Source organism: Dermochelys coriacea, chromosome 13, assembly GCF_009764565.3.
Source record: "Dermochelys coriacea isolate rDerCor1 chromosome 13, rDerCor1.pri.v4, whole genome shotgun sequence".
Taxonomy (NCBI): domain Eukaryota; kingdom Metazoa; phylum Chordata; order Testudines; family Dermochelyidae; genus Dermochelys; species Dermochelys coriacea.
In genome coordinates, this window is record NC_050080.1 from 9,090,531 (window position 1) to 9,105,001 (window position 14,471).

Here is a 14,471-nt window from a genome sequence, read left to right on the forward strand (position 1 = left end):
AAAATCCTAGCATTTATGATAATCTGGTCATTTTTTCTGTGAGAGGTGGAAAGCCTATCACTGGATTCACCCTGACTTTATCTAATAAGTAGTACATTTCCAAAGAAGGTGTGTGTTGGGGGTGGGGGAGGTGGAAGGGCCTTGTGAGACTCACTTTAGCTAATCTGAGTTGGTGGAGTGTAGTTTTTATGACATAACAGTCTTTTCCATTTGGAACATTTGCATATTCTATAATGACAGCAAGAAGATCTATTTAGAGAAGAGTGCTTCTCAAAACAAAAGCACATGTGCCTTAATATATAGCAATAGACATTTTCTTAATGTTGTCAACATAATCACTATTAAAGTGGGGACCTTGCTGATTCTCTAACACTAGTGGGTGAATTTTTTAATGCCCGATAATGAAGCAGTGTTTGGGATCTAGCATTTCGATTAATCATTACATGTATTAAGAAATTAAGAAAATGTTCACAATGGTGCTCTAATTGTTTCCAAAGATAAAATTTAAAGACCTGTAGAAGTTAGAGATGGGAAAGACCTTTGTCCAGAGCCCTGCAGGTGAATAACTGTTCTCTACAGTTTATTTTCCATGGCTTTGTTTAAGTTATCCAGGGATAAGGCTTTTAAAACTTTTAAGACTATCCCACAGTTTCATAGACTGCGGAAGATGAGGACAAAAGGTCCAAACCAGAACCCAAAGATCCCCACCTCTGGGCTTTGTGCAAGTCACATCCAGATCTGAACCTCATGGCTTCACTCTGAAACAGAATCCTGAATACAAATGGCTCCACACTTTAGAACATTTGGGTGTAAATCCAAATCTGGATTTTACAGTTCAGTAAATCAGTGACAACCAGAAACATCTATATTTTTTTCCTTTAATCTTACCTCTCTGTCAAGTCCAGCAGCCACTGTGACAATGTCTCCTGTTTCACTATTAATGGTAAACATATTTTGTGATGGACTCTGTGGGGTCTGAGTCACAATCCGGTATCTCACCATCCCATTGGCTGTAGTACTATCATCGGCATCATTTGCAGTCACTGTCATCACATAGGTCCCTTGAAATAAGAGAAAACAAAACACCAATATCTTTTCAATCAGCAGTAATGCATTGTTGGTGAGCTGGAAACCTGCGCTTCATTCAGAAATGTAATAGGCAAGAACATCACATTTGAAATCTACCTAATTACCCAAGAAGCATATTGTGAAAATACTATCCCTGTTTGGATTGGATACTCTGGAAGGCTAATGATAATATATAACCAAGCTTCCCCTGTTTCATTATCAATGCCAGCCTTACAGTTTTTTCAAAGGATTGCATGTTTTAAGGCAACATTTGCCCTCTGCAGCTTCCTGTGCCTCCTCCCAGAGGTATAGGTTTCTCCTTCCAGCCCTTGCTATGAGAATATTTCTAGAATTTAGCAGTACAAGGTCTCCTGGGGTTCTCAGCAACTTCAGAAGGACCTACCAACGTGCACCCACTGCAGCAGGGCTTACCCCATGCCTCCAAATCCTGCAATAACAAAGTCCATCACTGTGGTGCCAGCACCATTTCAGTGCAGAAACAAGGCTTATCTGCAGAGCAAACCAAACAGCTGCTGCCCAGCAGGGAGGGAAATCAATGGTTTGGTATGTGTGGCCAGCAATGTATTGAATCGTTGGTTTGTTTCTTGCTAATCATCAGCTTCTTCATTTGCCTTGCAAAAAGCCTATTTTCCAGATATTGCTAGGAGCACAATGATAGGCTTATTATCACTGGAGTTTGGCAGCAGGGTGTTCTGTTAAAGTGGGAAATTATCATTATGATGGTACAGGATGTTGCTTGATTGGATGGACTCCTGCAGCTGCATGGTCTTATGACCCCCACCCTCCCAACAGCTGATGCACCGCAGCCTAACATTTGTTATTATTAGGTGGAAAGAATGATTTAAAAGATGGGCACACACTACTTACAAATAATGATCTGCAATAATATATGTAACTGATGATAAGGTACCCAAACAAGAGAAAGAGGAGAGCAGGGCTGTACCCTGTTTACTGGCTACAGAAAAACAAAAATCAATAGAAAAATGGAGGGCATCATTATTACGCTACTCATTTGAGAGTCATGCATAGTGAGGGACAGATTATGGCTGGCAATCCATGGCCCACACTGGAGGAGATGCAAAGGGGTCTCAGCAGGGACTCTAGCTCACCCTAAATGGACACTCTTTCAATGGTGGCAGCACACATGCCCTTCTGAACTCCGCCAGCTATAATGGCCATCGCAGTAATCACTGTCTGCCCCACTTTTAGATGGCTACCACCTTTGGGGGTGCTAGCAGGAAGCTCCCCAAGAGGATCACATCCTTGTGCAGGTACACATAGTCCTACTGGACACTTTCCAGCTTGCAAAACCAAGCTGTCTTTGTTCTCTATGGTACTGCAGATCCCTGTGAATTTTGCTATTTTAGCTTTTTAAAAGATGTGTAAGGCAAATTCCTGTGATACATGCAAGTCCTATTTTTCTACAATAACCCTGGTCCTCATTTGTGAAATGAGAACAAAGTATTCAACAACCTTAACATTTTTCTGATAAATAAACTTGAGCTGAGAAAAGGAACATTGACTTGGAACAAGATTGCATGAGTTATGATTTGTTCTCCTTTCTCTTGTAGCATTCTTTTTTCTCCTGTAAATGATGAGAAAACTGATACAAACAAATAATCCATCCTTAGATAAATGCTTTATAGGAGAAATTTCAATAGCAAATATGCTGCACAAGATGTTTGATTTGAAATTTATGTTATCTTAATGCATTCCATAGAGATAATAATCTCTGAACAGAATGTCAAAACTTATGGTTAATGAAAATGGTAGAGAAAATAAAATCTATTTTAGGAGCTATAACAGACACTGTAGTACACAGGTATCCAAAATACCAGGCTCTAGAGAAACAGACTTCATGATTTAGTTTTCGGTGTAAGAAAACTTAACAGTTCAGAAATTTGGTACACTATGTTGCCGAAAGGAAGCAAAGAAGTTTCTTTTATATTCATGAGAGATGCATAGGTGTAGGAATTTACGAAGTGCCAGACTCTGCAAATTCTTACTCATGTGAGTAATTCCATTGATCTCACTGAGACAGCTCCTGTGAAGAATGACAACCCAGGTGAGGCTTTGTAGGATTGGGCCTCATGGCTTTTCTGTCCCTTCACCCTTTTTCCCCTTGATGCAGCACTTTGACCAATAAAATAACATTTTATACATTGCAGTTCTAGAAAACTGATTCTATCAATTGTCCTTGACCTGCAACCCCATAAGGACACACAAGACGTGTTAAATGTCTCTTATGATGTGAACTGAGAACCAGGCAGCTGTGGCTCTTGCTGCAATCTGCTCTGATTCTCATGTGTGACTATTATAATTTTCCATTGTGAGATCCAAATTAGCAGGAAGCAAAGAAAGGGTTGGGGAACTTGACATGAATGCCTACCTTGTAGCGTAATAAGTAAGGGGGCAAGTAGCTGTACCGCCCCAGGGTAGGTTCCGTAGATTCTGAGAAAGTCACGTTTCCTTCCCTGCTTCCCTCTTTGCTCCAAGAAGAAAGTAAGCCGATAACATTCCACTATACACTAGTAGCAGATTACTTTCTCCTCCATGCCATCTCTGCTCTGCTGCCTGATATGTGGATGGGTGCAGCCAATGTGCCCATTCCCTTCACCTGCCCACCCAATTCCTGCCTGGCTCTGTTGGAGGAGAGGAACAGCTTTACAGAATCTGCTCAGCTTCCATGCTGTGACCCGTGTGCAAAGGTGCACTGTCTTAAGGGCAGGTGACAATCCTACCATTATTGTGTGTATTCCATATTCAGTATTATACATATTTATTCCATCTTAACCAAGACACTGCTCTTGCTGGACACCTTCTCAGGGTATCATAGCGTTCAGTTAAAAAAAGGTACATTGTTAAAATATGGCTTGCTGAAGTGAATACCATAAACATACATACACATATTCTATATATACCTAGATGGAGTGGGATGGGCATAAGCTGCTGTGGTATTGGGCATCTTTGTGACTGCAAATTTAACTACTGTCAGCACATCTAAATAGTTTGCATAGCGATACTTGTTTGTATATTTTTAATTGAAATAAAATATATACTGTTTTTACAGTACGCATCCTTGTAGTACCTAGGTACATATATAGGGCTAGACTGTACAGCCCTTACTCAGATAAGGATTCCTACTGACGTTAATTGGGCTACTCATATGAGTAAGGGTTCACCAATGTAAGGACAGCCCAATCTAGCCCATATAGTGTGTGTGTTTGAATTTAGCAGAAATGAAAAGTAACAGACTAACAGTGCTGGCTGGGTGCCATTGTGCATGCAAAGAAATGGCCATTATCATCCCACAGGTCTTTTCCGTCCAATATCATGGACTGACACTGTGAATGCTGTTCCAAAGAGCCTTGCTAAAGTGTCTCATACCTTACTGTTGCACTTCTGGGTCAGCCACTGCCAACAGTAATGAATTACAACGTGGTTTTTAAGATGTGGGGACTAGAATGAGATGACCAAACCCATTTTGTTTCGTAACCTGAGACAGGATTTGAAGCTGTCATGGATTTCTGATAATTAATATTGTTACTCAGCACTTTAGTTCTGCAAGCACTGTATAGGCATGAACTTAGTGAAGAAACATTTCTTATCACATCAGGTACAACATAGATTAAATAAAATACACCTCCTAGTAAATCGTCAATATTAAATCAAGTTTGTTACACCTGTTGAACAACCATCCTAAGCAACTGATTGAATGATCATGCACAGATAGTGCTGACAAGAGTACTGTACATTAGCTCTTCATTGACTAATGTGCCAAGTTCATTTCTCAACTGAGTCAAAGTTAACATATAACATGGCATAGCTGATCTACCATTAAAAAGAAGATACCAAGAATCTGAACTTGACAGTGCATGTCTTCCGTTTTACAACGAATGCAGCCTTCTGGACATAAATTTGCATTACTTGACAAAGTAATTTCAACCAGATGACAATTGAATATATGAAACAGCAAGGCATCCGTTGCGCTGATCTCCTGCCTGCCTGAGACAGAGGGTATGCATACGCTAAATCTGATGGGGGTAATTCCAGCTCAGGTAGACATACCCACACTAGTTCTGATTGAGCTAGCATGTTAAAAATAGCAATACAGCCATGGCAGCGCAAGCAGCATGTGCAAGCTAGCTGCCCAAGTATGATCCCATCTGAAACCCTGGGCACGTACTCAGGGCAGCTAGCCCATCTCATTACTAGTACTGCGGCGATTGATTGATCAGAACAACCATGGGTATGTTTTCCTGAGCTAAAAATTACATCTCCAGCCCCTTCTAGACATACCCTATGAGTGTCACTGTGTGAAAACGTTCCCTTCAGATTGATTGGGCTTTCTGTGGATGTGCACATGATTAGAGAAAGTGATAAAGAAACCAATAAGTGCAAGACAGAGCCTTACAGAATATATTATGGCTGGAGGAGTGGGGGCTGGTAAAGATGGTTAATCCACTTAGTGCAGAATGAGAGTTTCTACACAGGGAGTTAGCGCGGAATGGCTTTTGTGCTTCATATTCACATCCTAGTGACTTCGCACTCACTTCCCCAAGCCCTAAGATTGATTCTTATTCAGTTTGGAAATTACTAAAGTGCAGTTCTGCATGGAAAAGTTACTATGTAAAAATGGCTTTGTGAGGTTTCTTGTATCTCAGTGATTCAATAACATACCGTACATACTCATTTGATAAGTAAAAATAAAAGTAAAAAAAAGATAATATTTGTATCTCTATATACATGCACAGATGCATGCACTCAAATGTTTAGCTCTGCAAAGTCATCCTGGGACCTGAGTGGATTCGTTCTGGCTCAGATGTTAATAATAAAGAACTGCAGACTAATTGCTGCCCTCGCTTTCCCTTTGTCTTCAACCTCTGATCTCTCTCACATCCATGCAACCTCATTTCTGTGCAGTAAAGATTGGGTTTCCACAGTGTTAAGATGTACAATTGTGCAAACAAAATCTGAGAACAGTTGCACTCACACCTCTTTGAAAAGATGGCCTGTAATGCTTTTGTGTTACAATTGCATCATAATTACCACTATTCTAAGGTGGGTAAAAACAAGACTGATGTTTATTAGTTAGACTTAATGCAGAGCTAATGAGGTACTTATCAAAAAACTTAAAGCCTTCTACTCCGTCCTTTACACCTTTATTTACCAATGCAATAAATAAATACATAAAATAACCCCCGCCCTCATCTGTTCATGTGTAGAAACAGACAGGCTAAAACTTCATGCAGTTTTCAGTGATAACTAATTCTTTATTGAGCTGTGTCTTACAGTTTATGTTTTCAAATGGCTGGTAAATGTTGCAGAATCATTAAAGGTTGGTTAACTTTCTCAGTCTAATTTGGTTTTACAAGATACTTAATTTAATCATCTCCCCATAGAAAAGGAATGAATCATTATGTGCAGACATGTAGTGATGACCATATTACATTAGATCTTCATTAACCCAAGTTAATAATGTCTTTGAACTGATGGACTCCTCCCCTTCCTCCTTATTCCCCCTCCACCCCCCAAATTGCAAAGCTCATGTAGTGAATGCTCTACATACCAATGTTTGATAGAAGAATAAAGTAATCACTGATGGAAAGTTCATGCTTTAAAAGTAGCACAAAATTTGTAATACTTTCCTAAAAGTGTCAATTTCTAATTTAAAAGCATCTTGATAATTGCAATCTTATACTACCTGGGTCAGATTCTCAGACCCTTACTCATGTTGAATAGTACCTTACTCTTCAAGCAATACCATTCATTCCAAGGAAACCTCTTGCAGAATAAGGTATGGCGCAGAGAATAAGGATGGCAAAATCTGGCCCTATATTTGTACAAAATGGGATCCCAAACCTGAATAGGTTCTCTGGGTGCTACAGTTATACGAATACTTCTCCTCCACTTACAATAACAACTTTTAAATATTTGTTCAGTGTTGAAGGCAGCAACCATCTGAAAAAACTTAGGTTCCAGGTTGAATCAGTCCGTTGTCCATCTTGGACTTATGTATGAAAATTGTACTTTGCCTTTGTTCTCCACTCCTTGATGATTTCATTGTTGTGATTCCAGCAAACAGCAAAATGGACAAGACTCTTGTTCTGAGAAGCAACTTCAAGTTCAATCTTTTGCCAGTTTGCAGGACCAGACATGATTTTCATCCAGCTGCCACACTGAGGAACAGATTCTTAATGTAAACAAAAGGCACCAATGGAGCCACAACTATTCACACCACTGGAGAATCCGGCACTGGCGTTTTAGGTCCACTGAAGCTCTTGTTTTGGGGGGCTGATATTCTTTTAAACTATCAAGGGAATAGTTGAAAGTAGAAAACATGCTTGTGTGATGGTAGGACATTTTGGGCCTTGCCACTTTTAACCATGATCCTTTACAACTGAAATAAGTGCAAGAGTTACACACTTGTCCGTAAATGGGGCGCCTTATGGCTGTGACCAGCTGTGTTTGATACACCAAAATGCAGGTCCTTCATGAAGCACTGTAGAATCTGAGAACAACCCCATACATATGAATATTAAATAACAACAACAACAACACCTCTTATACAGCACTTTTAAATCAAAAGATCTCAAAGTGTTTTAGAAGGGAGACCACTGACTGTATCTCCATTTTACAGATGGGGAAACTGAGGCACAGAGAGGGGAAGCAACTTACCCAAAGTCATCTAGAAGAAGAGCTGGGAATAGAACCCAGATCTCCTGAGTCCCAGTCCAGTTCTTTCTCCACTAGGTCACACTACCTCAGCAGTTAACAACATATCAGAAAAATCAAATCAGAATCAGAATAGCCCTGACTAAACTAAGCATTATATTTTGATCTAGAAACCCTCATGAGTTCTAAACTTTCTTGGGTGAAGGAACAGGAATCTTGTCATTGAAGCCAATGGGGCCAGCATTTCATTCCTTGTATTTTGTCAGCCAAGGAGGAGGGCAAAAACTAAAACCATGATCATTCAAAGTTTTAAACGTAGGAAAGGAAGACAGACACAAGTGCAAAGCCATAGCCTACGAGAGTGAGAAGGAAATAAAATAAATGTACTATTTTAGTCAAATAAGGAGAAGCAAGACTTGGAAGCCACTGAAATGCCAGAATAACTATTTTCAAATCAATGAAGTATTGTCTGCATAATCAATGTAATGAATGAAGAATAGGGAGAGTTGTCATTACTAAATGTAGAAATAGTGAAGATGGTAGAAGAGGCAATTTAGAAGATATGAACTTGAGGCCAGCATAGAGACAACTGCTGTAGTATCTAAGACTAAAGCTCATCAGTGCACAAAAAATGGATTAAATAGATGGTAAAAAGCCATTTTTACACTCTCATCACCCCAAATGCAAAATGAGAATCAGACCTTCCAAATTTATGCAGTAGAGTCATCAAAATAAATAAATAGTGCCAAAAACAAACAAGTGCAAGGCATGGAGATGAGACAGATGCTTGAAATTCTGTTGCAGATTTAATAAATTACAAATATGTCTAATCTAAACTGTATCCTGCATCACACAGACAGAAAAGTAAAGTAGAAGCAGCACTTTCCTTTCAGATGCTGCTCCCTGGGGAGTAGCTGATAGCTCCTAGCATGCTCTTTTACCATTTTTTTTTGTAAACAATGGCACATTTTGACCTTTCAAGCAATTAACCTAATTCACAGAGGATGTCACTCCCTAATTACTGGAGACATCAGATTCTCAACCTCAAACAAGGCATGAATAGACAACCTAATGTGAATAAAGAGAACATGTGGATCTAGAGAGATGATTGAAAAAATCAGAAAGGGTGCTGTCATCTGGAACTGAAGAACAAAATAAACATCTTGGGAAAGAAAACTAATGAATACACTGAGTACAAATCACACAGAGTTTAGCCAGATTTGAGGTGAACTCTTGTACGATTTGGGAATGTAGTCTGCAGCCTGGTGAGACTGAAAGCACCAGAGAGAAGTTATGTGAAGTAAAACTCCAAGAAAGGCAAACAGACTTCTGTCCAAATGGATGATCCTCAGCTCATGAGGCAGTTTAGTAAATGGAACCACTTGCTTCTCACAGTAAACTCAAAGAGTGGAATAAGAGAGATTTAGGACAAAATATTCAAAAGTGTGAGCAACAAACACAATTTGCATAAAAGCATGAATGCATTTGCCTAATTTGCGCACACACATTGCACAGCTATAACTGTGCATGCAAACAGAAAGACAGCTGTCCGATGGCAAATGCATATGCAAATAGTGAAATTATGCAGACATTTTTCTACAAAATCTGGGCCTCCACATACACTGCACAATGCCATTGTGCATCTTGAATTTTCATTGAGAAAGCAGTCTATAGAATTATAATGTAGTTTCATAATTTCCAAAATAGAATAAAAAAAAGTGTTAGGCTTTTTTCATGACAGAGTGGAAATTAAAGTGCACAGCAGAAAATCTATCAAAATTTAGTTGCCATTAATGCAACTAAAGAAACAAAATATACAATAGATGGTACTTAATATTCAACAGATTGAGAACTGGAAGAATGTATCAGGGCAACTGCAACAATGTTTTCCCTCTGTGGTCCAGCAAGCATTCCCACTCTAGGGTCCCAGATCCTCATTTGTCAACTCTCTTGAGCAGAGACCCATGTCTCTCTTGCTCCTGAATGGAGTTTTTCCCCAACCTGCACTCTTCAGTACCTACACTGTGATATTCTCAGCAAGCCAGACTGCTTAAACAGGCCAGTGTATGTGCTTTACTTTCTCTCCAAAGGCTATGAACAGCTGTAATTGCCAGCAACCACAGGTTACCATACAGCTCTTTATAAGCAAGCACATTTATTCTTAAAGTGAAAGCATTACAGAGAAAATGTATTTAAAAAAACCCTACAAACATGCTAATAAGCTTACCAGAGATCACTTCCCAGTTCCAACAAAGGCTCTGGTAGGAGTCAGTCCTTCAAACCACACAAAGGAGTTTTCTGTGGTTACAAGCTTTCACAGCTTTAGCTCAGAACTAGGCCACCCATGACCAGATAGTCTTTCCTTTATACAGCTTAGGCATATGACATTGGTCTCATGTAATAGGTGATATGCAGAGAAAAACAGTCTCCTCAGGGTATAACTTCAAAAGACTGGGTTTTTGCATAACCAGTGGTGAGGGATTTGTATTAATCTCTCCTTAGGTATTTTCTAGGAACCCATGTATTGTCTCAAAAGACCATTCTTGTCTGGCACATTGTTAGATATAGTCCTTGGTCCATTCAGGCTTCTCATCACATCTCTCCCCTAGAGCAGCTACATACAAACCTGGGCCACAATAATATATAAACTTTGCATTTAGTACAATGGACTCAAAGAGACAAACTTAAGACAATAAGGTTTTTTAAGGATATTAAAGGAAATTGCTGGCTCTGTCACAGCAGCTGCACAGGATGTCTCCAGAAAAGATGCAAGATTTGCTCGACACCTGTTCCATCCTTTCAAGCATATTTAGATATTTTCATTTGATGTAATCTGATAAGACTTGGTGATGCTAGGTGAACAGGGAGGGCCAAAGTTCACTGACTTCAATGCAGTTAGGTCAGCAGAAAATGTGTCCTTTAGTCTACAAGGGGAAACTGTGTAGACTGTGCATAGTTTTCTTGCACAATATGTTACAGACACACAGTCAGCGCACGCGCACACACACACACACACACACACACACACACACACACAGGCAGATTCAACAGAGTACCAGATTCTTGATTGTTTTTGACTATTCACTACTTGCTGGAGGACCCCTGGAAGCGTAGTTACCACCTGGTTAGCATGATGCTTCACAGCTCCTCACTGCTATCAACTTATTCATTTCTATTCTGTTAAATAATGTGTCTTGATTATGTTTCCCCATAGGTATATGGTACATTATTTGCGATTGTTTGGTAAAAACATTGCAGTGGTTGGGCTACTGTATTACTATAATTTATTTCCAGACTGGTCTCGGAAGATTGTTTCAGCCAATTTTTCTTTATATCGACTTGGCCATTTTCTTTGAAGGGAAAAGCATCAGAGTTTTTGGATGTAGATATTTTCCTTCTTGAGCCCAATAATTCACTGCATTGCTACTGGGACTGGCTGTTTCTATACTAAAAAAATAAGTAAGCAAACAAACTATTCCATAACTACCCAGTTTTGACACAAAATGGAAAACAGTAAAATGTGGTTGCATATGAGCACTTTCTTATCCCAGAATGGTGCTTGGCTGAGCAAAAGACTTGAAAGAGACTTTCCTAAATTTATGTGCAACGTGTCAGAGAGAGAGAGTCGGATGAAGCCATTTTTAATAATTTACAAAATGCAAGGATGAGATTAGCCTCTATCCAAACTGAACAGACTGAGGCAGCATTAAGATATTTAAATGGGCTGTAATAATGCATCTGGTAAGACCGAGAAAACTGCTGAATCATATTCTGTTAATAAGGCAATCAGATGAGTTTTTAAGTGTTATCCCTTTAAGGACGATGATACTCTTGCTATTTCAATGCTTTCCTAGTTCTTGTGATGATTAGGAAGAAAATGCAATTAGAAAAAACACACTCTCATGCAGGGTAGGATCCCCCATAAGATTTCACTGTATACATAGTAATGTGGAATTTGATCGTGAATGGTAATAATGACTGAAGTGAGTAAATCTGGGTCATGTTGAGAGAGGCATAGTCTTCTCTTGCTGTGTCACACTTAAGTTGCATACATTTTAGGTCTCCTTTTTCATTTTGTAAAGGACAGGTTTAGATTTTTAAGGGTACAGGTATTATTAATTTTGTCCAAAACTAACGTGAATAATACTCCACAATTTCAAGAGTCAAAGACACTCGAGACATTTTCATCATATTTCTAGGTCTACACCCACCCACCACACAAACGTACTGTGACATACAGTTTCAAGTATAAGTCTCTCTTTCACTGTGGATCAGTTCCTCAGCTGTGTCAATCACTGTAGCTATATCAATTCACATATGATGAATACCTGGCCCTATATATTCATGAATACACATTGATGTTGGGATGTGGTAAGTGGTAACCCACTGTTTCCAGTTCATAAGTATGTTACGATGTCTTTGACTTGCCCATTCCATTGGGCACTTAATATTGGTATAAAAGTCTGGCTATGGATTTTTCTGAATACTCCTCATTTATTAAGGCCCTGACAGGACAAAGCACTTGTAGACATGCTTAACTTTAAGCACATATTTAAGTTCATCCTCATTCAGCAAATTGCTTAAGCATGTATTGAAGTTCGATTGGCTTAAGTGAGATTTAAGCACACGTTTAAGTGCCTTGCTGAATCAAGGCCTTAAATAAAGAATAATGAAAATGATTTGCCTCCAAACTTGTAAAACAACACTGACTGTATTAAAAGTTGAGATTATTAGCTGCAGCTTAGTGTTTTTGGATTGATTCAAATTCAAATGGGAAGGAAGTGTTTTTCACTTACTGTCTGCTGCCAGCAGTTAAAAATGATGGTTCTTATTGCCACTGACTCTGGAACTTTACCTTTGCCATTTTCATTTCCTTTCTCACAACAATTTTACCACCTACAGCACTCCCCCCCCCTTGTAATTTAAGTGGAAATACAACCTTCAGGATGATGAGCATCTCTTTGCTAACTGTACTAACAGGTGAATGAGAGGAAGAGCCAGGAATTCAGAACCTCAGTGCTTCACACAAGTGTATGTATAAATGCAACTCTGTACCTTAAAGGATTAATTTCACAAGCCTTAAATTGCAGTTTAATTTGAAAACTAATTCAGCCCCATAATTGGCTTTTCTATTCAAATCGCTGAGGCTAAAGATTTAAATTCTTAATATTCAGATGACTTTCAAGTATCTGGCCCCATCTGTGCATTAGTCCATGGTGTTAATCTCTCAAGGGAATCTCTGCTAGCATAGAAATAAAACAAAACAAACAAACAAACAAACTGGGACACTAATAGCATAAACTGCTTTAAAAACCCTGATATTATATAGAATATTTATTTTTATGAGATTTCTTTAACTCAATTTGCTACATGTAGATTTTGCTCCCAGCTATTTAATTTTTTAGGTGACATCAATATCAAGAATCACACTATCAGAATTGCATGGAGTTAGGGGGAAGCAGCGAATTTTAATTACAACATTTTTCACTTAAGGAGTATCAATTATAATGCTCCATTTCTTTGGAGGTTTACCCATGATGCTTAGAGCTTCTTCCAGTTCATTCAGGAGTAAGAAACTGGTGTCAACTCTGCCCTTCAGCTTAACAATGCACTAAAGAATCAAATGAAAAACAGGGGGAGGTGAAATTCTGGCATCATGGAAGTCAACAGGAGTTTCGCTATGGACTTCAAAGGGTCCAGTATTTCACCTAAGCCATAGGTGGGGGGGAGATAGCGGATAGATTAATATTAAAATGCCTCCCACATAGAGCTGGTTGGAAATATTCCAACTGAAGATTCTTCCAGAGGAAAATGCCAGTTTGTCAAAAGTGAAACTTTTTTGTATAAAAAAAAAAAATTCGTTTTGAAAAAACAAAACCAAAAAGCTGCTGGAGTGAAGCATTCTGATAAGGTTGATACTTGTTTGGCCTTTCTGGAGCAGAATGTTTTGATTTCCCATTTCAAAACATCTTTTCATTTCAATTTTTAAATAATATTATATTATATAATATGTAAAGTCAATATTGCAACATTTAGATTTTGTCAAAACACAACATTCGGATCACACTGAAATTAAACTTTTGCCACAAGTCCATTTCATGGGAAATTTCAATTTTTTGTTTTGTTTTCATTCTATTTTGGAAGGGGGGGCAATTCAAAATCACAGAATTTCCCATGAAATGGAAAATCCAATTCCCAGCCAACATTACTCTCACAAAATATTCCTGGGATCCCTCAACCCTGTAGAAGCACTGCTGTAAAACTCTAGTAGCTACAGTTTGTGTCAGGCAGTAACTGGTAAAAATATTTGCAAGAGGATTCTGCGAAGCATGGTAAGAAGTAGAAGAAGAAGAAGAAGGATTTTTTTCCCTGGCTATTACCCAATAAGCTAGTTTGCCCTGGTTCACAGAAATAAGCTTTCGAGGTACAAGAGAATTCTTGCAGCACGTACTACATTCAGAAAAGCAGCTATGCAATCCATACAGCTTTATCAGCTCTTGAAAGGAAAGTTCTACAGTGATGAGGGAACTAGAACTTTGCTGATTAAGGCTACCGGAGAAGCCAGGGGAATTTCAGCGCTAGCTTGCAGCAGCATTTTTAAAACTTAGCTGTGTTCTTCATACAGAGGCAAAGTTCAAAGAAGCAGAACGTTATTCAATGTGAGTAAAACATGGCCTTTTAAGATGCACCACTGTTTGAAAGTGTAT

The 14,471-nt window shown here is 38.9% G+C and overlaps 1 protein-coding gene across 2 annotated transcripts in view; it reads right to left on the reverse strand.

Annotated features, from left to right (window-relative positions):
* CDH4 (cadherin 4) overlaps window positions 1-14,471 on the reverse strand; it is a 666,817-nt gene that overhangs the window by 114,928 nt on the left and 537,418 nt on the right. For both annotated transcript variants that reach the window (XM_043495751.1, XM_038370284.2), the window contains exon 7: window positions 889-1,061. In XM_043495751.1, the coding sequence (XP_043351686.1) occupies window positions 889-1,061 (173 nt within the window). The remainder of the gene's footprint in view (window positions 1-888; window positions 1,062-14,471) is intronic.